Source organism: Phocoena phocoena, chromosome X (assembly GCF_963924675.1).
Source record: "Phocoena phocoena chromosome X, mPhoPho1.1, whole genome shotgun sequence".
Classification (NCBI taxonomy): domain Eukaryota; kingdom Metazoa; phylum Chordata; class Mammalia; order Artiodactyla; family Phocoenidae; genus Phocoena; species Phocoena phocoena.
This window is the reverse complement of record NC_089240.1, coordinates 886,213-913,310: the sequence shown is the minus strand read 5'-3', so window position 1 is coordinate 913,310 and position 27,098 is coordinate 886,213. Positions and strand designations below refer to the sequence as shown.

The window sequence follows — 27,098 nt, the reverse complement described above, 5'->3', positions numbered from 1 at the left end:
GGCGGAGCCGGGGCGGGGCCCGGGCCGCGGTGGTAGGCGCGCGTCGCTGGGCGCGCGGCCTGGGGCGTGCGGTTCCAGGCGCGGAGTCGAGCTAGGGTCGGGTCGCGGCGGCACCATGGTGCTGTGCCCGGTGATCGGGAAGCTGCAGCACAAGCGCGTGGTGTTGGCCAGCGCCTCCCCGCGCCGCCAGGAGATCCTCAGCAACGCGGTGAGCGGCCTGGGCCTGGCCTGGGCCGGGGTCTGCAGGGCCGGGGTCTGGGGCGGGCCTAGTGACCCGGGCCTAGTCACCAGGGGCCTAGTGACCAGGACTTAGCTGGGGGCGGGGTGGTGTCTGCAGGGCCGGGGCCTAGTAACTGGGAGTGTCCAGTGATGGGGGGGGCAGGGTCTAGTGGCTGGAGACGAGTGACCGAGGGTCCTAGTGACCTGGGCTTAGTGGGGGGCGGGGGCACGAGGGTCGGTTGATCTGCAGGGCCGGGGCCTAGTGACTGGGGGGGCCTAGTGTGTGGGGGTGTGTGCAGGCCGGGGCTTCATGATGGGGCCTCATGACAGGGTCTGAGGTCCAGAGTCTGCAGGGCCGGGGCCTAGTGACTGGGGGTCTGCGGTCTCTGCAAGGCTGGGGCCTTGAGGGAACCAGGGGGCAGGACCCTAGTGACCGTGGTCCAGGCCTGTGGGCCGGGGGGAAGGAAGAGTCTACCTGATCTGGGGGCCAGCGTCTTCCAGCCAGGGCCTGGAGACCTGGTGCCCTGCCGGGCGGGGTCTGTGGGGCTTCAGGCCAAGGCCAGGTCTGTGGGCCTGAGCCGAGTCTGTCCAGGAGCCGGGAGGGAGGGAGGGAGGGAGGAGGGAGGGAGGGAGCGGACAGAGGCTCCAGCGGAGGCTTGGTCTTGATGGGGAGGCCCTGCCTGGGGGGCAGAGTGGGCTGGGGTAGGGGTAGGGTTAGGTGCCGAGTAAGGGGTGCTGCCTGTACCTCCAGGAGGAGGACGGGCGGGTGCTGTGCTGTGTGGCGTGGGAGGGTAGGGGAGAGGGGAGTGGAGGGGGCCCTGGCAGGACATGGGCGGGGAGAGGGGCGGTAGGTGCAGAGTGAGGGGTGCCGGCTGGGGTAGTACAGAGCCAAGGGGGGCTCACAGTGTGGTCCAGGGGGACCTGGGGGTGCGGGAGGTCCGTGATGGAGGGGAGAGTGCTGGGATGCAGGGAAGGTAAGAGCCAGCTGGGTGCTCCGCGGGGTTCCCCATGGGGATGGGAGTTTTATCCTCTGTGGGGAAGACCCGCAATCCTGTCCCCATCCCACTCTGGATGTCGCTGTGTCCATGACCTGCCTTCCACAGGGGCTGCCTGGTCACAGGTGTTAGGGGACCAAGTTAAAGCAACCATATTCACCCTCGCGCAGCCCTAATTAGTGGCATTTTTGTGGCATTTCCTGCAGGCGGTGTCATTTCAGCAGTTTGACCTCTGTGGAGGCAAAGCCTTTGGGACTCTCTGGGAGCCCTTTGACCCCTCGGGGCTGCAGGCCCCAGCATCGCAATCGATACAGCCCTGCTGGCCTCTGCGTGTGCAGAGGTCTTCCCGCCAGCGCCCCCGGGTCCTCTGCAAGTCCCGCACCCCCTGCGGCCGGGGGCTGGCGCTGGGTCAGCATCCGATGCCTAGACCAGATAGTCAGGGAAGGTGGGCTGCGTGGGGAAAGGCCAGTTCCTGCAGAGCCTGCACATCCGTCAGCATCCTCACGTTCCTCCCATAAACCCTCCCGACCCCTTCTGTCCTGTTTCAGGGCCTCAGGTTCGAGGTGGTCCCTTCCAGGTTCAAGGAGAAGCTGCATAAGGCCTCATTCGCTACTCCGTACGCATACGCGGTGGAAACGGCCAAGCAGAAGGCCCTGGAGGTGGCCGGCAGGATGCACCAGGCGAGGGCTCCTGCTTCTGCTTCTTCCTGGGTCTCCGGCTAGGAGGGCATCTTCAGGTTTTAAACATACATGTTATAGATAAGTGCAGTCAGTCTCGCGTCTCTACGGCTGAGGGTCCTCGTGTTGAACACTGCTGTAATTTATGTGATAGTATCATTTGTAGAACGTAGCTTACCTCTTACTTTGCTAGGATGTGACATACTATTGCAGTTCATATCGTAGTATCATTTATGATAAAGAATTGATCTACCTGATCTATTACTAGGTGTTACGACGTCATATGCTATTGTAACTAATATAATAGCATCATTTATGATATAGAATTAATGTAGTTTATCTCTTACTAAGTGTTGCTATATAATATATTATGATATTTAATATAACAGCGTCATTTATGGTACAGAAATAACCTAGCTTATCTATTACTGTTACTATATAATATACTATGGTATTTAGTATAACAACGTCATTTATGATATAGAAACAATACAGCCTCTGCATTACTATGAGTGTTGCTGTATAATATATCATTGCAATTAACATAACAGTATGACTTACGATATAGAATTAACTATAGAATAAATGTATCTTATCTATTATTAGGTCTTATTATATAATATACTCTTGTAATTAATGTAACAGTATCATTTATGATATGGAATTAATGTAGCTTATCTATTGCTGTGTGTTATTATATAATATACTCTTGTAATTAATGTAACAGTATCATTTATGTTACAGAATTAAAGTAGCTTACCTGTTACTATGTGTTATAATAATACCTAATGGCAGTTAACATATATGACCCATATATTCAAGTTAATGCTGTAAGAAGTACTGGTACAAATAAATGAACATTGATGGACTGATTTCCGGCCGTGGCAAGGTTAGAATTTAAGTGCAGCCGGAGCAGAAGGTTGTGTGCAGGTTTCCAATGAGTGTCTTGGGGTCACGTCTTCCTTGCTTGGTGTGTCGAGGACACTGAAATCTTGCTTTCCAAAGTGAGACTGGATTCGCAAGTAAGCAGCGATGCTGTGTCACGTGCGTCATGGCATGAAAACGTGTCCTTTCTAAAGCTGAGTCTGGATTTCTTGCAGAAGGACCTGCGGGCCCCTGACGTTGTCATCGGAGCAGACACCATCGTGGTGAGTCTGCTTTCTGGCTCTCCGTGTGGCGGGCACGTCCTTGGGAACCGAAATCAAGGCCTCGGCAAGGCTGGTGCTTTCTGGAAGACCTAAGGGAGGATCCGTCCCAGGCCTCTCTCTCTCTCTCTCCCCTCCCCCGGCTTCTGGTGATTTGCCTGAAATCCCGGGCATCCCTGGGCTTGTGGCTGCATCCCTCCCATCTCTGCCTCCGTCTTCACATGCCTTCTCCTCTGTGTCCCAGTTTCCTTCTTCTTATAAGGACACCAGTCATCATGGATTAGGGCCCACCTACTGCAGTACGACCTCATCTTAAATTTTCTTACATCTCTAAAGACCCTATTACCAAATAATGTCCTGTTCACAGGGCCGGGCATCAGGACCTCGGCATATGTTTTGGAGGGAAACGGTTCTCGCTAAGATAGGGGTTTTGGCCACTGAGGGTTGGACTTTTTGGTGGGAGGTCACAGTGATCGGTACGGTAGCTCTGCCATGCTGGTGACAGCCCTCTGTCTGAGACCCTCGCTGGCCTGATGGCAGGCATCTCCCAGGGATGCTGGGCCTCATTGCTAGGGTACCATCATGGTCTCCAGGCGAGGGACCACCTGTTTGAAAGAGTCTGGAGTTACTGTGTGGAACAGGGAACTCTATTCAATATCTTGTAATAACCTGTAATGGAAACGGATCTGAAATACATATATGTACATATATATATATATATGTATACGTATAACTGAACCACTTTGCTGTATACCTGAAACTTACACAATATTGTAAATCAGCTGTAAAGAGTCCAGGGTCGGAAAATGCCAGATGGGGTGATCCCAGGGTCTGCCTTGCCCTCAGCGTGGCATTTGTTTCTCTGCAGCCCAGGTGGATGAGACCTACCTGTGTGCAGGTGACAATCAGACATCGTTTCTGGTTCATGGTTAAGGCTGCATGGAAGTAAAAGAGTGAACGGTGCAGTTTCTTCAAAATGTTAATCGAAGAATTACTACGTGACCCAGCAGTTGTGTTATGGGCTGAATTGTGTCCCCCAACCCGATTCCTATATTGAAGTCCTAGTGCCCAGGACCTCAGAACATGACTGTATTTGGAGATAGAGTCTTTAACGAGGGGATGAAGGTAAAATGAGGTCACTAGGGTGGGTTCTGATCCCACAGGACTGGGGTCCTTATAAGAAGGGGGGATCAGGACACAGACACACACAGAGGGACGACCCTTTGAGGACACAGGGAGGAGACTGCCGTCTACACGCCCAGGAGAGAGGCCTCAGGAGGGACCAGCCCTGCCGCCACCTGGATCTCAGTTTCCAGCCTCCAGGACTGGGAGAAATAATGTCTGCGTTTAAGCTGCCCCGTCTGTACTGCTCTCGGGCAGCCCCAGCTAAGACATCTACGCTTAGGTATATGCCCCAAAGAATTGAAAATAGGTGTTCAGACAAATATTTGTACGTGAATGTTCATAGCATTATTCGCAACAGCCAAAAGGTGTGAACAACCCAGATATCCCCCCCTCTGATGGACGGATGGGGTCCATCCACCCACTAGAATATGACTCAGCCGTGAAAAGGAGTGAAGCTGTGACACAGGCTACAGCGTGGATGGACCTTGAACACAGGATGTTGAGTGAGAGAAGCGGACACAGAAGGACACACAGTGTGTGATTCCATTGACAGGAAACGTCCAGAACAGGCAAATCCACAGAGACAGAGAGCGGGTTGGGGTGTCAGGGGCTGGGGAGGGAGGTGGGGAGTGACAGCTCATGGGGATCGAGTGTTCCAGATGATGAAAAAGTTCTGGAACTCAACAGCGGTCCTCGCCCAACCCTGGAAATGTACCACACACTTTAGTTCAAAATGGTGAAATTCATGCTATACACATCTCTCCTGCTTTAAAAAAATTAAAAATGTGAATCTAAACAGTGGACGGTGCCGCTTGCACAGACCAGCCCAGGGAGCGGAAAATGACGCTTTCCCTCCCGTTTCTCTTGCAGGCGGTGGGAGCGATGATCCTGGAGAAGCCTGTGGACAAGCAGGACGCCTACCGCATGCTGTCAAGGTGGGTGGGCCTTGGCCGTCCTACGGGGAAGTAGCCCTGCATCCGACAGAGCCTGGGCCCGGTGGAGGGGCCGGGCTTCCTCGGGGTGGGCTGTGGGTGTCCGTGCATCACCTCCCCCGTCTCCCACCGGCAGCCCCTCCAGGTCCAGGTCCGAGGATGGGCCGGTGCCCTCCAACGTCCGCTGCGCTGGCTTCGCCCTAACGGGCTTGTCCGGGAGCCCCGTGTCTGCCCCTCCTCACTTTCCTCATCCTGACTCCCCGGGCCTTGTCGCCCCAGGAGCCCAGTGCCCCCGAGCTCCCGCCATGGGAAGCAGGCCCTGTCCCTCTCAGCGTCCCGGAACCCTGCCCCCGGGCGGGAGTGGGGAGCCACACCACCGCCCACCTTCAGGGTCTCTTCCTGGCTCAGCACCCCCGCGTGTCTGCGCCCAAGAGAGCGAAGGGACCCGAGAAAGAGCCGCTGAGAGCTGCCAGGACCCGGGTCCTCCTGGCATGGCCGGAGACTCCTGTCGGGGCCCAGGTGCTCCGTCCTCGCATCCCGGGAGATGGCCCGGCCATCCCCCAGCCCCCACTCCGAGGGCACCGAGCGCCCTCTTGCCTGGACCTGCGCGCTTGCTGCGGGAAGGTTTCCCCGGAGGCCGCATGGCCAGGGCCGGCGGGTGGACCAGGGGCTCGCGCCCGGTGGTGGCAGGGATGGCGCTGTCTCGGACACCCCACACGGTCGCCTGCTGGGCCCCGTCGTGTCTTGCAGGCTGAACGGGAAGGAGCACAGTGTGTTCACGGGCGTGGCCATCGTCCACTGCTGCAGCAAAGGTACCACGGCCACCTCCGTCCCCGTCCCCCCCCCGCCCCCCCAGAGTCGGGCGTCGTGAAGGGAGCCTGGGGTCCTCGGGGACCCGGGTCCACGGGGGCGGCTCTGTCTTTGCTCCCCGTGACCCCGCCTTCTCGTCCTGCCTGGGAACGTCAGGGTCCCATGCGGAAATCCTGGGGTGCACCCTGAGCGCCCGATGGAGACCGTGCTGGGGGGCGGGGGCCGTCATAAAAGCCCGTCCAATGCGACCGGCCCAGATGCTTTCTTTGAGGTTTTTGGTCTGGAAGGTGGAGGAGTTTGGCCCCTGTTGGCGAGGGTTTTTTCTGTGTGTGTTTTGGCCGAGCCATGTGGCTTGTGGGGTCTTAGTTCTCCGACCGGGATCAAACCCGTACCCCCTGCAGTGGAAGCGCAGAGTCCTAACCACTGGGCCGCCGGGGAGGTCCCGATGGGCTTTTTTTTTTTTTAATGCACAATTTTTTAAAGCTGCTTAAAAGATATTTCAGGTCCAGGAAGGACCCTGAGGCTGACTTTGAGCTCTTGGGCTCCCCGAGCACATCCCACAGGTGGGTGACCGCGCACCTGTCTGATAATTAGTGATTGGGTTACTCTTACCTTCTTGGTCTGTCCTGGACTTTAACCTGTGCTCTTTGGGGAGAAAGCACTTGCTGGACAGTGTGGTTCCTTTCCCTGGGGCTTGAGACCATAGGCATCCATCCTCCCCCATCCTGGACACCAGACGTCTGAGGTCAAGGTGTCCCAGGGCCGCGCTCCCTCCAGAGGCTCCAGGGGAGGGTGCTTCTTGCCTCTTCCAGCTTCTGGGGCTCCAGGCATCCCTGGACTCGTGGCCACCTCCCTCCCATCTCTGCCTCTGTCTTCACGGGGCTTCTCCTCTGTGCCTGTGTCCCTCCTCTTCTGTCTCTTAGAAGGACCCTGTCATTGGGTATAGGGCCACCCTCCTCCAGGAGGACCTCATCTCAGACCCTTTGTTCCATCACATCTGCAGAGACCCTGTTTCCTAATAAGGTCCTGTTCTGAGGTTTTCAGAGGGTGTGACGTTTGGGGGCACCGTTCACGCCAGGACGGCTGGTGTGGAGAGCCCTCACAAGTGGCCGCCATGCATAGCCGCCGTACTGTGTGCCTGCGGCCTTTCCAGCCCCACAGCCGAAAGCCTCGTGTAGACCTGTGGTAACTCTACTCCACGACTCAGCACAGAAACCAGAGGCCCGTGTCATCCGGCTCTGCAGGCTGCAGCTTTTTCTCCTGCTTTCGCCAATTCTGTTGCCCTCTTTTCTGTTTTATTCTTTCTCTTCTCCCTTGTCTAAAAGGAACCGTTAACGACTGTGTGTGAATTCTACGCAAAGCTCAGGCCCACTCCCCCCAAAGGCAGCGGCTAGAACCTGGGGACGCGGGGGCCTGGCGCCGGCCACGTACCCTCACTGCGGGGTCCTTCCTTGCAGACGGCCGGCTGGACACGGAGGTCTCGGAGTTCTACGAGGAGACCACGGTGAAGTTCTCAGAGCTGTCAGAGGAGCTGCTGTGGGAGTACATCAACAGCGGAGAGCCCATGTGAGTCTCTGTTGGGAGCTGCGGTGCCGAGTCCCCGCTGTGGGCGGCGGACACACTGGGCGCGTGGCTCAGCCTGTGTTGGGGGCCAGGGCTCCTGACGAGCCCGGTGCCCCGGTGCCTGGACGGTGCTGGAAGGATGCCTTCTTGGGGGTCCCCGTCCCGTGGATGCTCCTACAGCACAGCCGGCCCTCCCAGGGCGCCACGCCCGCTCCCATGATGGTGGGGCAGCCGGGGCCGGTCCCTGGAGGGCAGAGGTCACCATGACCCCGATGTCACTGGCCGCCCCAAAGCGCGCCGGGTCCGGGCAGTAGTCTTCTCAAGGTCACGGAGGCTCAGCTCGTTCTGCAGCCTCGCTGGCTTCGCTCCCCACCCCCGCCGGGGCTGGGCTCGGTGCCAGCTGGTGGCTGCTGGCCTCGCCACGGGTCTGACGGTGCCCCGGGGACCAGCCTCCCCATGTATCTTCAGGAAGCGGCTCACTCCGGGTGCTCGCGAGGGGCCGGGCACTGACAGCCGTGGGGAGGTGAGCGCAGAAGCCCTGGGCTCCTGAGACCGAGGGTCCGAGCATGTGTTCTGCTGGTTAAAGCCGGTCTCAGGCCTGTTCAAGGTAAAGGCAGGGGAGAAGAGTCTCCCAGGGGTATTGATCTTGTGGAAGCAGCCCCAGCAAAGGAACTCCCCGACCGCCTTGTCCTTCTGGCGGGCGTGGCAGCCCCCACTGCAGGGTAGTGAGGGGTGTGCTGTGCGCCCGGCCCCGTTCTCACCATCTTCTGTGATGATGAGCCCTCACAGGAGCCTCAGATCTGGGGCATCCTAGTCTGCTTGGGGTCCTAAGAAAGCGCTACAGGCAGGGAGCTTGTAAACGAGAGACTTATTTCTCACCGTCCTGGAGGCTGGAGGTCTGAGATCCTGGCGAGGCCAGATTTAGCGTCTGGTGAGGCTGCTTCCTGGTTCATAGATGGTGACTCCTCGCTGTGTCCTCGCCTGGAGGAAGGGGCCAGGGAGCCCCCTGGGGTCTCTTTTAGAAGGACACTAATCCCATCCACGGGGGCTGCACCCTCATGACCTCATCACCTCCCCGAGGTCCCACCTCCTGACACCATCGCGTTGTGGGTTAGGATTCCGCAGGGCGCCAGGCTCTGGGTGGTGACGGCTGTCAAGAGCGGAGCTGCTGGGTATCGGGGTGTCTGATCAGGACAACACACCAAAACGAGAGGCAGGGTCAGGCCGTTCCCGCTGCAGCTGCAGCGGGACCAAGGGGCTGAACCAGAGGGCGTGCCAGCTCCCCCGTCCCCTTTCCCCCAGGAGAGGGCCCGGGCGAGGGTTGGGGGGTGAGCGCAGGCGTGAGGACCATGGGGGTGGGTTCACTGCCGGGGGGGGCGGCCCAGATCACTGCCGCTGTCGCTTTATGGAGCCGTGTCTGGCACAGCGGGAGAGGCGGGGGAGTCAGGGCGGAGGGAGGGGCTTCACGGGCCCCTCTTCCCCCGTAAGGAGGTCTCAGCAGTGGCGTCTGGGGAAGCCCTGGGCCGAGGACCCACATGAATGGACATCCGAGGGACGGGGATGCAGGTGGCAGGAGAGTACGGCCAGGGGCCTGGGTCCTTGACAGCAATCCCCCTCCCCTCAGAGAGCCTGCTGGTGGCCATGCGCCAGGCCTGGGGTGGGGGGCAGCTTCCTGAGTGGCCACCAGGTGCCCCTCGTCACGCCCCAGGGGCGGGACCGAGGGGTCACTTGGGATCTGGGCCTGGATGCCCCAGTGCACAGCCACCCGGGTCCAAGGTTGGCGGGTTCCCCTGCAGGGGTCCTGGCTGCAGGTCTGCTGACCCCAGGAAGGTCAACGTCGCTGCCATCTTCTCTACCCTCCTTCCCTCCCCGCTGTGGTTCCCCGCCCCAGGGACAAGGCTGGCGGCTACGGGATCCAGGCGCTGGGCGGGATGCTGGTGGAGTACGTGCACGGGGACTTCCTCAATGTCGTGGGCTTCCCCCTGAACCACTTCTGCAAGGAGCTGGCACGGCTGTACTACCCGCCCCGCCCCGAGGACCTGCGGCGCGTCAGGCACGACTCCATCCCCACCGTCGACACCTTCGAGAACCTGAGTGACTCGGAGGCAGGTGGCTCAGACCCAGGTCAGAGCGCCAAGGGCGGCCGTGGTGGCGAGCAGGTGGACGGAGACCGGTCACAGGCTCCGCGCACGCTGGATGCAGCCCTTAACGGGGCGGAGAGCCGGCCCCCGTTCCCCACAGGCCTCCTGGAGCTGATGGACGGCTTCAAAGCATCCAAGGTACCTGTGTGATTCATGACCACATGACCCCAACACAGGGGAGCCCAAAACCGCAGGCATCCATCCTCCCCCATCCCGGGGACCACAGCTCAAGGTGTCCCGGGGCTGTGCTCCCTCCAGAGGGTCCCGGGGAGGGTCCTTCTCGCCTCTTCCAGCTTCTGGGGGCTCCAGGCATCCCTGGGCTCGTGGCCACCTCCCTCCCGTCTCTGCCTCTGTCTTCCCGGGGCTTCTCCTCTGTGTCTGTGTCTCTCCTCTTCTGTGTCTTAGAAGGACCCTGTCATTGGATGTAGGGCCACCCTCCTCCAGGAGGAACTCATCTCAGACCCTTCACTGCATCACCTCTGCAGAGACCCTGTTTCCACATAAGGCCTCATTCCCATATTTTGGGGGTCAGGGCATGCACATATCCTTTTGGGGCCACCGTTGAGCCCATAACTGTGGTCTGTGCCTGGAGGGGGCAGGGCGGGGTCTGTGCGGGTGTTTGAAGGTAAGCAGGCCTCACGTGACCCCAGCGGGGGGCCACATTATGTCCCCAGCCCAGGGAGGTGGGGCTGGAATGCCGGCCGTGCGGCCGCCTCTGGGACCCTGCAGCCCTGCTGGCTGGGCAGCAGGTGGATTGTGGCCCCCAGGACACCAGCTGCCTGCAGGGCAGACCAGGTCAGTGTGTGTGTCCTCGTCGTCCTGTGGCCTCTGGATCTCGGGCAGCCGTCCCAGCCAGAGGGTGTCCTGGGCAGGGGAGGGGGCAGTGCTGGGCCAGCTCGATGCTTCCTGGAACCACCAGGTACCTTTGACCACAGGTTGCCCTGTGCCCACGAGCAGGTGCTTCAGGGAAGCCCCAGGCCCGGGGCCCGATGGGAAGTGGGTTGGGCAGCGTCCCAGCCAGCTGGCGTCCACCATCTCCCTGGCTCCTGTGGACGCACTTGTGCACCCACCCAGCTGTGACACGTGGCCCGGCCCTCCCCCTTCCCCACCAGGCCCTCTCCTGCAGCTCTGGGCTCCTGGGGGTTGGAGCAGGGGGCGGCCTTGCTCGCGCTGGGGCCCCTCAGGGGTAGCCTCAGTGGCTCGTGGAGAGACAGGACATTGGCTGGGGAAGGACCGGGGGCCTGACCTTCCCCCCCTCCACCCCGGCCACCTTCCTGTCACCTCCTCCTCAGGAGAGGGGACCTGTGTGCCTAGGACGGAGGTGGTTATGCTGCGTTGTAGGTCAGATTCTCTGATCCACCTGGAGATGCTGGCGCAGACAGCGCTGCTGCAGCCCGTCAGGCTGGCGCTCGGTGGAGTTGTGCTGTGCTTGCACGGTCTGTCGCTCTAGCATCCATCCATCCATCCGTCTGTCCATTTCATCTGTCTGTCATCTATATCATCAATCTATATATACTGTCATTATCGTCTGTCAGCGTACCTGTCATCTGTCCATCCGTCCTCTGATCTAGGTATAATCTATGTCCGTCGTCTATGTATGTCTATCGTTTACCTATATCTATTGTTACTATCATCTGTCTGCCTTCTGTCCATCCATTCATACATCCGTCTCCCTACCTATCATTTATCTCTCCACCAATGTATCAATCATCTATCCAGCTGTGTATCATCTGTGTCCATCTATATCTATCTATACGTATCATTATATATATATATCATTATCCATCTTCTCTGTATCCACCAATAATCTAGCTATCATTTACCTATCTGTATCTATCTGTTATCTGTATTTATCTATCTACATCATCGATGTGTGCATACCTATGGTTATCTATCTATATAACCATCATCTGTCTATCCATCCCTCTACTTATCTGTGTATAATTTATATTTATTGTCTCTCTGTAGCTGTTGTTATCATCCGTCTTCTCTCCATTGTTCATCATCCATTTTCCTACCATTTGTCTGTCTGTCTCTGTTTATCTATTTATCTATCATCTGTCTATCCACCTGCTTATCTGTCACGTCTGTCTGTCTATCGTCTGTGTCTATTATTATTCCTATCTATATATCCACCCATTTATTTATCATCTCTGTCTATCTGTATATATCATCTACATGTCTATTATTATCACCTGCCTACCTGTCTATCCCTCCATCCACCCATTTACCTATCTATCACCTGTCCGTATCTGTCACCTATCTACATACCTCCCCATCTGTCCATCCACCCTCGTGTGACACGCGTCTCCTTACAAAGGTCTCCCAATGGCTGACCATGCCGACCAAGCTGGGGTCTGCTGGGGGTCTTGGAGCAGGTGTCACCCACCCCCCGCCCCAGATCAGTCATGGTAGTTCTGGACGCAGCTCAGGGAGAGCCCTTTCCCGAAGTGCCCCTTTACTCGTCCCTGGAGGTGTCTGCGTTACGACGAGGTGAGAGTTCCAGGGAGGTTTACGGTGTCACGTGAGGGTGTGTCCTGAGCAGCGTGGAGCGTCTGTGTCCTGCGCAGAGGCCCCGTCTCCACATGGTGTCATCCTGAGGTCCTGGGACTTGGGGCGTCGACGTAGGAACCTTGGGGGGACACCACACAGCCCCTGACAGCAGCGCTTTGGTCTTTCTCCGCTTGGACAGTTTCTCTGCTTGGTGTTCGTCGACTTGGTCTTACCTGGAGCAAACCTTGTACAACCTGGAGCCTAAACCCACTCGCCTCTGCAGAAGTTTCCCTTGATGAGCTCGATGTTTTTGACCATCCTGCCGTCCCTCTTTGGAGTCCCTGGGAATAAAGAGCAACTGATAAGTCACGTTGTACGTCTAACTGTAACTGTTCTTCACGGACAGGTCCTGTTCACGGCTTGCAAGCTCAAACTGTTTGATGTGTTAAAAGACCAAGGCCCCCTGCAGGCCGTGGATGTCGCCCGCAAACTCAGCACCTGCGCGGGCAGGACTGAGCAGCTGCTGGATGTGTGCGCGGCCCTGGGTTTACTGGAGAAGACGCACAGAGGTGAGGGGCTTCCTGGGTGTCTTTCCAGCAACTGTGCCTGCGAGACCAAGTCACCAGGTGACAGTGGCTTCTGAGCCGAGGCAGGGAGGACAGACCATGCGTCATCCCTGTGCCCCAAGAATGCCCCAGAGGGTCAGCAGAGGATGGGTGGAAGGAGGAAACGCGCGCGCATGCGTGTGTGCGTGCGTGTGTGGTGTGTTAGGAGACAGGCTTCTTTATGGGCTCAGAGGGCCTATATCAGCCACGGTTCTCGAGAGAAACAGCCCATAGGGTTTGTATGTGTGCACAGCATAGATACCAGTTTATTCTTACTTATTTGTTTAGATAGGCAGACAGATGAGGTGGATGGATGGATAGATAGATATCGATTGATAATAGGGATGATAGATAGGTACGTGGATGGATAGCTAGATGATAGATAAACAGATGATACGTGGATGGGTGAATGGACAAATAGGTAATAGATGGGTGGGTGGATAAATGACGGCTAGATAGATTGTTTGGTTGATAGGTGGGTGCATGGATATGTAGATAGATAAGCAGATAGATGGATGAAGAGGTAGAGGATAGAAAGATAGCTAGGTTGATAGGTGATCCATAAATAGAGAACAGGTGGATGGATAAACAAATGGATGGATAGATAATAGGATAAGTAGATGGATAGATGATAGGTAAATAGATGATGGATGGATGGGTGGGTGGATAAATAGGTAGTAGATTGATAGATCAATAGATATAAATTGATAATAGAGATGAGAGATAATAGATGGGTGTATAGACAAATGATAGATAAATAGATGGGTGGATGGATAGATAATGGATGAATAGACAGATGATAAAAAGATAGATACTAGATACAGATACATACATAGATACACAAATGCGAGATGGTAAGTAAGTAAATAGATACATAGATGGATACATGATGACGAAGACAGATGATTAATAGATGAGAGAGATACATGTAGATGATTGATGGGTCATAGATGCATAGGTACATAGATAGTTTGATTGATAGGTGGATACTTAGGTATGTAAATAGATAAGTAGATGGATGAACAGGTAGATGATAGAAAGATAGATAGATAATAGAATAGGTATGATGGAGGCATAGATCAATTATAGATGATAGATGATAGATGATAGAAAGATAGATAGATAGATGATAGAAAATACATGATAGATGGAGGGATGGATGAATAGATAATAGATGGGTGGATGGATAAATGGTAGATGAGTAGAGAGATGATAAAAAGATAGATACTAGATATAGATACATACATAGATACATACACAAATGCTAGATGGTAAGTAAATAAATAGATACATGGATACATGGTGAAGACAGATGATTAATAGATGAGAGAGATACATGTAGATGATTGATAGGTCATAGATGCATAGGTACATAGATAGTTTGATTGATAGGTGGATACTTAGGTATGTAAATAGATAAGTAGATGGATGAACAGGTAGATGATAGATAGATAATAGAATAGATATGATGGATTGGATAGATAATAGAATAGATATGATGGAGGCATAGATCAATGATAGATAGATGATAGAAAATACATGATAGATGGAGGGATGGATGAATAGATAATAGATGGGTGGATGGATAAATGGTAGATGAATAGAGAGATGATAAAAAGATAAATGATCGCTATATAGATACATGTATACGTGCACAGGTGATAGATGGTAAATGAATAGGTGGATGGTAGATGGATGAATAGGTGATGTTGAAGATCGATGATTACTAGATGAGAGAGATACATGTAGGTGACTGATAGGTAATAGATGGATAGGTAGATACGTAGATAGAAAGACAGATAAAACGAAGTAGACGACATATGTGGTACATGGACGGATGAAGGGTGACGGTGTGGGTTTGCTGGGTGCACAGAGCTCTCGAGGGTGTTCTCAGAGCAGAGGGTGCTACGGATGGTCCTTGAGCAGATGGAGAGAGGCAGGGGCTCAGAAGACCCCAGAGCAGGAGACACAGCATCCCTTCTGTGGTGAGCAGGGAAGCAGGGTGCTGGCAGAAGCCCCCCAGAGCCACCCCTCATACGAGAGGCGGACAAGTACACGCTAAAGATTTGGGTCGCGGGATGCAGAACATCCCCCCAGCCAGAGCATCTTAGTAATGTTCACCTCCATTTAAAAATATATATATATTTATTTATTACGTTTGGCTGCATTGGGTCTTCGTTGCTGCGTGCGGGCTTTCTCTAGTTGTGGCGAGCAGGGGCTACTCTTCATTGTGGTGTGCGGGCTTCTCATTGCGGTGGCTTCTCTCGGTGTGGAGCACAGGCTCTTGGCGCACGGGCTTCAGTAGTTGTGGTTCACGGGCTCAGTAGTTGTGGCTTGCGGGCTCTAGAGCACAGGCTCAGTAATCGTGGCACGTGGGCTCAGCAGTTGTGGCGCACGGGCTTAGCTGCTCCGCGGCATGTGGGATCTTCCCAGACCAGGGCTCGGACCCGTGTCCTCTGCATCGGCAGGCGGATTCTTAACCTCTGTGCCACCAGGGAAGCCCCTCTCCTCAACTGAAAATAATGACCAAATGTGGAGAAAGGGTCCAAGGTCTGGACTTCCAGTCCCTGCTACCTGGCAGACACCCTGCAGGGTCCTCAGCTGAGCCCTGCCAGCCGCTCCTGTACCTCTGCACGGGGCCTGGGGTGGGGCGGGCGGGGTGGGTGCTGCCCTTCAGAGGACCCCAGGCCTCAGAACTCAGAGCGCTCGGTCATTAGGGAACACTGCTCAGCGTCTGTGACAACCTAAATGGGAAAAGAATTTGAAAAAGCACAGATACGTGTCTACACGCAACTGAATCCCTCTGAGTGCACCTCAAACCAACAGGACATCGCTCACCAACTGTGCTCCAATAAAAATAAGACGTTTTTAAAAATATATATTTATATAATTAAAGACAATAGTCTTTAAAAAAAAAACGTGTGAGGACTTCGCTGGCGGTTCAGTGGTTAAGGCTCCACGCTTCCACTGCAGGGGGCCCAGGTTCCACCGCTAACTAAGATCCTGCCTGCCGTGCGGTGCCGCCACAAAAAGGAAAAAAAGAAAATTAAGCAACAGTAAAAATTCAGTTTCCAAAACAAACAAACAAAGACAACATGTAAAGGGCCAAATGGGGCTTCCCTGGTGGCGCAGTGGTTAAGAATCCGTCTGCCGATGCAGGGGACACGGGTTCGAGCCCTGGTCCGGGAGGATCCCACATGCCGCGGAGCAGCTAAGCCCGTGCGCCACAACTATTGTGTGTGTTGCTCGAGGAAGAGCAACACCCTTGCGTCGTTCTCTGGGCCGCCTCTGGGCGTCCGTGCGCTTGGCACTTAGTCAGATAGACATCCTGATGACGCTGGGTGGTGGCTCACCCCGCGGTCAGCTGAGCCGTCACACAACGCCCCGTCCTTTCAGGTTACGGCAACACGGAGGTGGCGACCCTGCACCTAGTGTCAGACGGCGAACACTCTCTCCAGGGCCTGGCCGAGTACAATGACGCCCACGTCTGGGGCATCTTCACACGCCTGGGCCTGGCCGTGCGGGAGGGGGCAGACCAGACCCGCGGGGCTCTGGGGGCGATGGAGGAGGAACGCCTGTCCCAGGTACTGGAACCCCCGTGTTCCTTTTCACGCCCCGTCTGTGCTGCGAAAGGACCAGTGGCCATGGAAACATCTCAGATTCTGGCCGATGTGGGAATCCCTGCGGGAGGCCGCCGTGGCGGGGAGGGTGCGGCTGGCTGGTCACAGCTCCTGAAAAGAGGGCTTTTCTAGCAAGGGGCTGCCTTGAATCAAGGCACCGTGTTTCCTACGTGGAGTTGCGTTGCACAGACTCCTGGTTCTTAGCTCAGCGCAGGGTGTGCAAAGGGCTTCCCGGCCCTTCCCCCGCCCCCTGGCACCCCCGACCCCTGTTCACCGTTGTGTGGGAGGGAAGGGGTCTCAGAGGGTCTTGGAGGGACTTGGGTGATAATCTGAGGGTCGTGGGTGGTCTCGGGGGGTCTCAGAGGGTCTTGGAGGGTCTTGGAAGATCTTGGGTGGTCTTGGAGGGCCTCGAGGGGTCGTAGAGGACAGTGTCCTGGGAGATGCTGAGGTCCCCAGGCCCGAAATCTGGGTGAAATGGCAGCAGCACCATCGTGGCCTCAGGCAACGAGTCCGGCCCCCTCGGGCCCCGGTCTGCACCCCCCGCCCCTTGGGATTTCAGCTGACTCCCTGCCCATCCCTCGCCTCCTGACCACCCTCAGGAGCCCTAAGAGTGTCAGGCCCAGGGCGGGTCCCCTGCGCGCTGGCCTCCTTCTCTGCCCCAGGGACTCATTCCCTCCCACCCGGGTGGGGCCCGAGCACACATGGACCCCACCGGGGAGCTGGGCAGGGAGCCCTGGTCTCTGTAAACGATCAGATCAGATCATCCTCAGTGAGGTGACAGCTGAGGGGGCAGGGGGTCGTTACCCCCTAAGTCCTCCTGGTTTGGTCCAGTGAGACCCGAGTGGGGAGTCGGCAGTCTCCCAGGAGGAGATCCCCTGCAAACTGGAAATCAGACCCAGAGAGTGCGCTGTGTCAGGGTGCAGTGGAGAGGCCCTCCTGGCAACGCTCCAGCCTCACCGCCTAGGTGGACACAGTTCAGACCCAGTGCCCCCTCCCACCCTGCTCTACCCAGGCCCCTCCCACCCTGCTCTACCCAGGCCCCTCCCACCCTGCTCTACCCCGGAGCCATCCCCGCCCTCCTCTACCCCGGAGCCATCCCCGCCCTCCTCTACCCCGGAGCCATCCCCGCCCTCCTCTACCCCAGGCCCCTCCCACCCTCCTCTACCCCGGACCCCTCCCACCCTCCTCTACCCCAGGCCCCTCCCACCCTCCTCTACCCCGGACCCCTCCCACCCTGCTCTACCTAGGCCCCTCCCACCCTGCTCTACCCCGGACCCCTCCCACCCTGCTCTACCCCGGACCCCTCCCACCCTGCTGTACACCGGACCCATCCCCGCCCTCCTCTACCCCGGAGCCATCCCCGCCCTCCTCTACCCCGGAGCCATCCCCGCCCTCCTCTACCCCAGGCCCCTCCCACCCTCCTCTACCCCGGACCCCTCCCGCCCTCCTCTACCCCAGGCCCCTCCCACCCTCCTCTACCCAGACCCCTCCCACCCTCCTCTACCCCGGACCCCTCCCACCCTGCTCTACCTAGGCCCCTCCCACCCTGCTCTACCCCGGACCCATCCCCGCCCTCCTCTACCCCGGAGCCATCCCCGCCCTCCTCTACCCCGGAGCCATCCCCGCCCTCCTCTACCCAGACCCCTCCCACCCTCCTCTACCCCGGACCCCTCCCACCCTGCTCTACCTAGGCCCCTCCCACCCTGCTCTACCCCGGACCCTCCCCGCCCTCCTCTACCCCAGGCCCCTCCCACCCTGCTCTACCCAGACCCCTCCCACCCTGCTCTACCCAGGCCCCTCCCACCCTGCTCTACCCCCGGACCCCTCCCACCCTGCTCTACCCCGGACCCCTCCCACCCTCCTCTACCCAGACCCCTCCCACCCTGCTCTACCCAGGCCCCTCCCACCCTGCTCTACCCCGGACCCCTCCCACCCTGCTCTACCCCGGACCCCTCCCACCCTCCTCTACCCAGGCCCCTCCCACCCTGCTCTACCCCGGACCCCTCCCATCCTGCTCTATCCCGGACCCCTCCCACCCTCCTCTACCCCAGACCCCTCCCACCCTCCTCTACCCCAGACCCCTCTCCATGATCCCTGCGGAGCTCCCCACCCACACGGATGCCGGGTGGAACCTCATACCGGGTGCAGGACGGCCTGCGCTCCGGGTGGGTCTCCTCAGACCTGCTTCCACCACCAGAGCAGGGAGCTGACGCTGCAGTTCATGAGGGCCAAGCACAGCCTCAGCAAACTGACCGCCCACCACGTGGCCACGGCCTTCGACCTGTCCCGATTCGCCTCTGCCTGCGACCTGGGAGGTACACTCACCCCCCCACAGGAGTCGGGTGCAGAGGGCTACGTGCTTTTCTTCTTTCGTATTAAATCTAGGGCACCTTACCTGCTAATGAGACTTGCAGAATGGGTTTATCTCTACAAACCATCTGAGGACCTAAATATATCCAGGGTGGGTGCGGGGGCTTGGGCTGATATTCCCAAGTGCTAGGAGGTCCCGGGGATGGCCCAGGACCCCCGTAGAGGTTATGGGACCCTTCCTGGTGGCTGCCAAGTAGGGGAGGGGCTGTGGAGCCCGTCTGCTGCCATTGCGTCAGGTCTAATTATGCCACACACACCCTCCACCCCATCCCAACCAATCCTTTCCCCAGGACAGTGGATGGAGGAGGAGTAGTTGCCCTGTCCAAGGGGTGTAGTGGGATTGGTGTCCAGGAGGGCTCCTGAGCTGCCAGCTTGCATTTCCCCACCCTCTGCACACCTGTCCTCCTGGTGGTCCAGAGTGGCTGCTGTGGCACCAGCCATTGCGTCTGCATTCCCGCAGCAGAAAGGGGCAGGGAAGAGTACGACTCCCTAGAGCTTTGCTGCCAGGATTCCCCACGAGTCTGTGCCCACCCCACTCACCTGCTCTGGGCCAGCACCCGACCACGAGGCCCTGACTTTGAGACACCAGTGATCTCCCCACTGGCTGACCTCATTTCAGGGCACAAGCCTCAGGCCGCATCTGAGAGCATCATTTTGGTTTTGCCAGAGCTGAACTCTGGAGACACTCCAAGGGTTTCACACATGCCAGGAGGGTCCAGAGTCTGCCTTTGCTTCTCGCAGGCTGCACGGGCATCCTGGCCTGCGAGCTCGCCCAGGAGTACCCGCGTCTGCACGTGACGGTGTTTGACCTCCCAGAGGTCACTGAGCTGTCTGGGGGCTTTCAGCGTGGCGGACGACAGACAGAGCGGATCCGCTTTGTGCCAGGTTAGCGTGGTTTCGTGTCCACCAGGTGTCAGCATTTGGGTGACCTTATTTATCTCGTATGCAGAGCGGGTGTGTGTGTGTGTGTGTCTGTATGTGTCGGTATACGTGTGTCTGTGTCTGTGTGTGTATCCATCTTTCTCTGTGTTTCTGTCTGTATGTCTGAGTGTACATTTCTGTTTGTGTGTTTCTGTGTCTGTGGGTATGTATCTGGGTCTGTGGGTATGTATGTGTATATATGCACATTTCTGTGTGTTTCTGTGTCTGTGTACATGTATATGTATGTATCCATGTGTCTGTGTGTAGCTCTGTCTTTGTGTGTCTGTGTATGTATCCACGTCCCTGTGTCTGAATGTTTGTATCTGTGCATCTGTGTATCTGTGTGTATTCTCTGTGTGTCTGTATGTGTCTTATATCCATGTTTCTGTGTCTGTGTGTGCATATATACTGGTGTATCTGTGTGTCTGTGTGTGTCTCAGTGTCTCTGTGTGTCTGTATGTGTCTTATATCCATGTTTCTGTGTCTGTGTGTGCATATATACTGGTGTATCTGTGTGTCTGTGTGTGTCTCAGTGTCTCTGTGTGTCTGTGTGTCTCTATACATGTATGTATCTGTGTGTCGATGTGTTTGTATATGCGTATGTGTCTGTGTGTGTGCGTGTATCTTGGTGCGTGTTTGCACATCTGCACACAGGGGCACATCTGCAAACCCTGAGAACAGGAGTTTGAAGTTCTCAGCGAGGGGAGTAGCCGGGCGGGAGGGCAGGTGGGGATGGGCACGGGCAAGATCGGCGTCTGCAGATGTCGACCAGCGACCCAGGCCTCACAGGGAAGTGACACGGGGGCTACAGCAGGAGGGCCTTGGGGTGGATGTGAGGAAGGACTTCCTGGCGGGACCGGATTGAAAGGAAACTCTTGACATCTGGTGACTCATCCACACTGCGGCCCGGCCTGAGGGTGGATGTGCTAGACAGGCCTGTGCCCCACGACCACCTGATACTTTCCTACTTAAAAAAAAAAGAGCCAGTCACCCTGCTGTCACCCTGCTGTGGACTGAATTGTGTCCCCAAGTGCCTATGTTAAAGCCCCACCCCCAGTGTGACTCTTATCTGAAGGTAATTAAGGTGAAGGAGGTCACAAGGGTGGAGTCCTAATCCAGCAAGACTGCGTCCTTAGAAGGGGCACCAGGAACATCTATCTATGTATCTATCATTTATCCATCGTCTATCTATCTATGTATGTACCGTTTGTCTATCATCTATCCATCCATCCTCTATCTTTGTATGTATGGTTTATCTATCTCTTTATCATCTATCCATCCATCCACTTATTTGTCTATCAGTGTATCTATCCATATCTATCCATCTATCATCTATCTATGTATGTATCATTTATCTGTCATCTATCCATCCATCATCTATCTGTGTATCGTTTATCATCTATCCATCCATCCACTTAGTCATTTATCAGTGTATCTATCTGTCCATCCATATCTATTTATCCGTCTATCCATCCAACTATTATCTATGTATGTATCATTTGTCTATCTGTCCGTCCATCATCTATCTACCTGTGTATCGTTTATCTATCATCTATCCATCCATCCACTTATTCACCTATCGGTGTATCTATCTGTCCATCCATATCTATCTATCCATCCATCTGTCATCTATCTGTCCGTGCATTATATCTACCATCTAGCTATCTATCCATCCATTCGTCCATTTATTCATCTATCATCTATGTAACTATCAATGTAGCTATCTATCCATCCGTCTTATCTATCTTTTATCTACCTGTCTTTATATCACTCACCTATCACTTATCTATATATCTGTCATCTATTATTTACCATCTATGCATCCATCCACCTATCATTTATGTCCTATCCTATTTATCTATCTAATATCTATTATCTGTCTATATCATGCATGTATCCATCCATCGTATCTATTCTATTATTTATCATCTATTTATCTATCACGTCTATATCTGTCTCTCCATCCATCATATATATTATCAATCTATGTATCATCTGTGTATCTATCATTTATCTATTATCTATCTATTCAATATTTATCGATCTATCAATCATTTGTCTACCTCTGTCTTTATATCAATCATTTATCTATCATCTATTTACCTCTCTCTCTATTATTTATCATCTATCTTTCCGTCCATCCATTTACCTACCATTTATCTGTTCTTTCTATGTATGTATGATGTATCTATCATCTATCTCTGCCCACTGTGAGGACACAGCGAGTAGGCCACTACCTACAAGCCAAGCAGAGTGTCCTCCGCAGGAACTGACCCTGCCAACACCTTGATCTCAGATGTCCAACCTCCAGACCATGAGAAATCAACGTGCGTTGTTGAAGCCCCTGTCGGTGGGACTTTGTTGCTTCTGCCTGAGCTGACAGAGACACACCTCAAAGCTTCAAATCTAGGAGCAGCACGATGGAAGCTGTGCTACTGATTCACCATGTATAGGAAAGAGAACCACGAGAGCAAAAGAAAAAGAAGTGCATGTTGCCCATCTCTGTGTAGCTGTCTGGGGCCACCCGGTGTAGACTTGTCTGCACCCCCGTGTTGACTCTCCCTTCATGCCAATTCGAAGTGTTTTCTTTCTTGTTTTGTTTTGTGTGTGTAAATGTGAGCTACATCTAACCCTTTGTGGAACGAGGCAGGCTTAGGAGTAACAAATAGCAAAGGTGTCTGTGTCCACAGTTACAGATACACATTTGGTAGATGCAGGGACAAATGACCCCAAACTGGGGGCCTAACATGACCCGAATCCATCCTCCTTCAGTTCTGGAGACCAGACCTCTGAGGTCGAGGTGTCCCAGGGCCGCGCTCCCTCCAGAGGCTCCAGGGAAGGGTCCTTCCCGCCTCTTCCAGCTTCTGGGGGCTCCAGGCGTCCCTGGGCTTGTGGCTGCCTCGTTCCCGTCTCTGCCTCCGTCTTCACGGGGCTTCTCCTCTGTGTCTGTGTCTCTCCTCTTCTGTGTCTTAGAAGGACCCTGTCATTGGATGTAGGGCCACCCTCATCCAGGAGGACCTCATCTCAGACCCTTCCCTTCATTTCATCTGCAAAGACCCTATTTCTAGAGGGCCTGTCCCCAGGTCAGCCCTTGAACGTCTCTTCCTTGGAGAACACAGATCTCCCCACCGCAGGCAGCGTCTCTTTTGGTTTCATCCCTTGTAGAACGTGGTGCAACTCCTTTCCGTCGGGTGCAGGACCAGTTCCTGTGGCCCTAACGGTTCAATGCCATTTGTTTTTAAACCAGGTGACATTTTCAAAGACAGCCTCCCGGAAGCAGATCTGTACGTCCTTTCCAGAATTCTGCAGGACTGGCCGGATGACAAACTCCACAAGCTACTGAGCCGGATCTCAAGCAGCTGCAAACCAGGTGAGACCACATCATGTACTTGCCTTTTTTAACACATAAAGACAGTTTCCAATTTTTAAAAAAAGCGTACATTTTATAGAGGAAGCTCCCCGTCCTCCAGCCCGCCGTCTGGTGCTCAGTTTACCGGCTCCCTGAGGACGTACCTGATTCTCGGGTGTCAGTGATGCGTTTCGGAACTTTATGGCGCCAGCGTCTGGGGCTTGGGCTTGTGGACGCCCCCCCCCCACCCTAGCCGTGTCCCTCCCCGGGCCCCGCCGGACTCAGGGTCTCCCTCCTCCGATGATGATTTTCCAGGCTGCTCTGTGGTACCCAGCCTCTCCCCACGGCGCTCGGGGCCAACCTGGGTCATCGGGCTCGTGGAGTCGAGGGCACCAAGCCACCCGGGCCCCTCCCTGGGTCCCCACGTCCAGCGGTGCAAGACGAGCTCTCTTTCCACGTCCTGCGACCCCGGCGCCTCCCGGGGCACCTCCACTGCCTCTTCTGTGTGGTTATGAAACAAAATATTCCACAATCCGGGGTCATCTTCAACACCCAAATGCTCCTCCTGTTCTCCACCTCTCAGGAAAACGACCCCCATTCCCGATCTTTTATTTGGGACAAAAGCCAGAGCAAGGGTCGAGTCCATCAGGCGATGTCTGCAGGAAGTCACCACGTGGCAGCCGTCCTGGGGCCCCGTCTCCTATAGCCGTGACCTGTTCCCAGGACCCGTACGGTTCAGTACGACTGCAGCCCCTCCCCTGGGGTCTGAGCCCTGCAAGCTGTGATGAGCACCTCCATCTGGGGTACCCAAAGGGCTGTTTCTTTTTTTTTTTTTTAGTTAGATTTATTTATTCTTTTTTTAGAGTATAGTTGCTGTACAATGTTGTGTGAGTTTCTTCTGTACAGCAAAGTGAATCAGTTGTATGTATACATACATCCCCTCTTATATTTTATTTAACTTTATATTTTTGGCTGCGTCATGAGGCACGTGGGATCCTAGCTCCCCATCCAGGGATCAAACCCACACCCCCTGCATTGGAAGCGTGGAGTCCTAACCACTGGACCGCCAGGGACATGCCTAGGAAAATATTAATAAAAGCGTGGAAGGCTAAGTAAATTTTTTAAACGAGCCAGTTTTAGTCCCCCAAACGACAGTGTAGTTAAGGCATTCTTGTTGGTCCCTGTAGCACGATGAAGAGGGTCCCCCCCCAAATTCACGTCCACCTAGAATATTATTTGGAAGCAGGGTCTTTGCTGATGTGATGAAGTGAAGGGTCTGACGTGAGGTCTTCCTGGATGAGGGTGGCCCTAAATCCAATGACAGGGTCCTTCCAAGAGACAGAAGAGCAGAGACACAGACACAGAGGAGAAGCCCCAGCAAGACAGAGGCAGAGACGGGAGGGACATGGCCACAAGCCCAGGGACGCCTGGCGCCCCCAGAAGCTGGAAGAGGCGGGAAGGACCCTCCCCTGGAGCCTCTGGAGGGAGCGCGGCCCTGGGACACCTTGACCTCAGACGTCTGGTCTCCAGGACTGGGGGAGGATGGAGGTCTGTGGTTTTAAGTAGTTTGTTCCGGCCGCCCCAGGACACCCACGCAGCCCGTGAGATGCAGGTTTTCGTGTGGCCACAGGGGCATCACACGGACATTCGGGGTACCCTGCCCAAGAACGTGGCCCCAGGAGGGCCGGTTCCTGTTTGCTCCCTGCTGTGCCCCAGCCCGAGAACAGAGTCCCCACATAATGGATGGAACACAGTTGAGAAGGAAGGAATCACAAAACGGGGGTGCCCCCGGGGGCGAGGAAGGGCCGGGAGATTTGAGAGCTGGATTCTCACCCGCCTCAGAGACAGGCACTGAACCTGGGGACAGTCAGTTCCAAGTTGCCTTTATACTGCGAAGGGTTTTGGGGGGCGGGGGTGGGGGCGTGGGCATGGGTGTGTTGCAGCTTAGACCTGCTGGCTAGAACCGCTTGTTAAATGTTCAGCACTCCTGCCAGCCAGCTCATACCAAGCTGTCAGCGTGAAATTGGCAGTGGAGGAAATCCTTAGAGCTCAGAAATTGGCAGGCACGGGGAACCAGGGCTTCCCTCCACCCCCGTAGCTGGGATTGCAAAGGTTGCCTGCACCCTGGGGACCGTGGGGGTCACAGATAAGGATTGAGCGTGACCTCCTGGGAATTCCCTGGCGGTCCAGTGGTTAGGAGTCTGCGCTTTCAGTGCCGAGGGCGCGGGTTCAACCGCTGGTCAGGGAACTAAGATCCTGCCAGCTGCACGGCAAGGCCAAAAAAAAAAAAAAAAACCCCTCAATATAGGGCTTTTGGAGCCGCTGAGTTAATAAACCCGTGTATCCATGAGTCTGAAAAACATAAAAACTGACAGAATGAGCACACCATATGATCCCTTTTTTTTTTTTTTTTTTTTGCGGTACGCGGGCCTCTCACTGTCGTGGCCTCTCCTGCCGCGGAGCTCAGGCTCCGGACGCGCAGGCTCAGCGGCCATGGCTCACGGGCCCAGCCGCCCTGCAGCATGTGAGATCTTCCCAGACCGGGGCACGAACCCGCGTCCCCTGTGTCGGCAGGCGGACTCTCATCCACTGCGCCACCAGGGAAGCCCGATCCCAATTCTTTTTATTGAAGTATAGCTGCTGTACAATGTTATATAAGTTACAGGTGTACAGTATAGTAATTCACCATGGTTAAAGGTTACACTCCATTTATCGTTATTATAAAATATGGACTCTCTCCCCTGTGCTGTACCATACATCCTTGCAGCTGATTTTATACCTAATAGTGTGGAGCTATGATCCCAGTTTTGTTAACTTCATGTTTACTTAAATGCCTAGAACCCAAATGAGATTTTGCACCAAAATTCTCCCAGTTACCGTCACCGGCAAGCAGAGCTGGGGCTCGTGTGCCGCCACCTGCTTTGTGTCTTTTCTCGGGGTCTCCCCCGGTAACCCAAACAAAAGGAAGAAGCAAGCGTGAGCTACCTCCTGCCCCTCTGCTTTCTGTCCCAAGGCTTATCTTCTCCCGGCTTGGTTCCCCCTTCTTCACAAGCACTTCTGAAAATACATACACAGAGAGCTGGACAGATACAGGTGTGTGTACACACACACACATGCATACTTTCTGCTTCTCAAGGCTCTCATGTAGGTTGTTCCCACCAACAGTGCAGCTCCGCATATAAACACCACTCTATATGAAATAGAGAACCAACAAGGACCTACTGTACGGCACAGGGAACTCTGCTCCAGTATGTTGGAATAACCTATAATTGAAGAGAATAGAAAGAGTATATATTTATATACATACATGTATAACGGAATCACTTGCCTGTACACCTAAAACTAACACAACGTTGCAAATCAAGTGTAATTCAAAAAAAAAAAAAGATAATCTCGCTGAACCAATTAAATGTCAGAAAAAAAAAATCGTGCTCCTGGCACCCTCGTGGCCGGTGCCATCCCTGTGCCACGCAGGTCCGCCAGGGACACTGCTGCCAGGGAAGTCCCGATGCAGTTCATTATGGCATCAGGGAGGCTGCAGCTGTGTCCCTACATTCAGAATCCCTGCCGTCCATGTCTTCCTGCAGCGAATCCCTTCAGTGGGGAGCCCGGGGCACCCGCAGCCTGGGTCCTGAGACTCTTCCGCCACCCTGTCTCTCTCTGTCTCTGGCTCCCCAGGCGGTGGCCTCCTGGTGGCTGAAGCGGCGGCAGAGGAGGAGGGGGCGTCGCGGAGCCCCCGGCTGCGGACCCTGAGCGCCGGGCAGCCCCGGAGCGCCGACGAGCACCGGCGCCTTCTGCAGCGACACGGCTTCCGGGACGTGCGGGTGGCGCGCGCGGGGGACCTGCTGTGCGTGGTCCTGGGCACCCGAGCTGCGCCCTGAGGGTCACCGGGAACCCGGCGGGCCCAGCACCCGGGAGTGAAAGGTCCCTGGAGAGCAGGTGTCACCGGACACATTAAAGGAGGCGGAAAGCACGGCTGTCTCCGCGCATCTGTGACGCGCCCGGGTGGTGGGATGCGCGGGCGGGGGGGGGGACCCCGGGGCCGGCGAGGGATGCGCGGGCCAGGCCAGGTCCCCAGGTGATGTCAGCATCTCCCTCGCTCCCTCTTAGCTGGTAACTAGATCTTGGCGCAT

At 55.4% G+C, this 27,098-nt stretch overlaps 1 protein-coding gene across 1 annotated transcript; it reads left to right on the top strand.

The window, feature by feature from the left end:
- The first annotated feature begins 115 nt into the window (after positions 1-115).
- LOC136142635 (probable bifunctional dTTP/UTP pyrophosphatase/methyltransferase protein) lies at positions 116-26,846 on the top strand. The gene is made up of 13 exons (XM_065900919.1): positions 116-208; positions 1,763-1,894; positions 2,992-3,039; positions 5,032-5,096; positions 5,844-5,905; positions 7,361-7,469; positions 9,358-9,745; positions 12,507-12,669; positions 16,102-16,289; positions 18,505-18,640; positions 19,437-19,580; positions 22,864-22,986; positions 26,644-26,846. The coding sequence occupies exons 1-13, from the start codon at positions 116-118 to the stop codon at positions 26,844-26,846; spliced, it is 1,854 nt and encodes a 617-aa protein (XP_065756991.1).
- The last annotated feature ends 252 nt before the right edge of the window (positions 26,847-27,098 follow it).

What these genes read in the sequence shown, in the direction of transcription:
- LOC136142635 (XM_065900919.1), top strand. Translation starts at nt 116, where the DNA reads ATGGTGCTGTGCCCGGTGATCGGGAAGCTGCAGCACAAGCGCGTGGTG. An exon ending in ATCAACAGCGGAGAGCCCAT is followed by an intron (nt 7,470 to 9,357) that starts GTGAGTCTCTGT and finishes TCCCCGCCCCAG; the next exon opens with GGACAAGGCTGGCGGCTACG. An exon ending in ACGGCTTCAAAGCATCCAAG is followed by an intron (nt 9,746 to 12,506) that starts GTACCTGTGTGA and finishes CTTCACGGACAG; the next exon opens with GTCCTGTTCACGGCTTGCAA.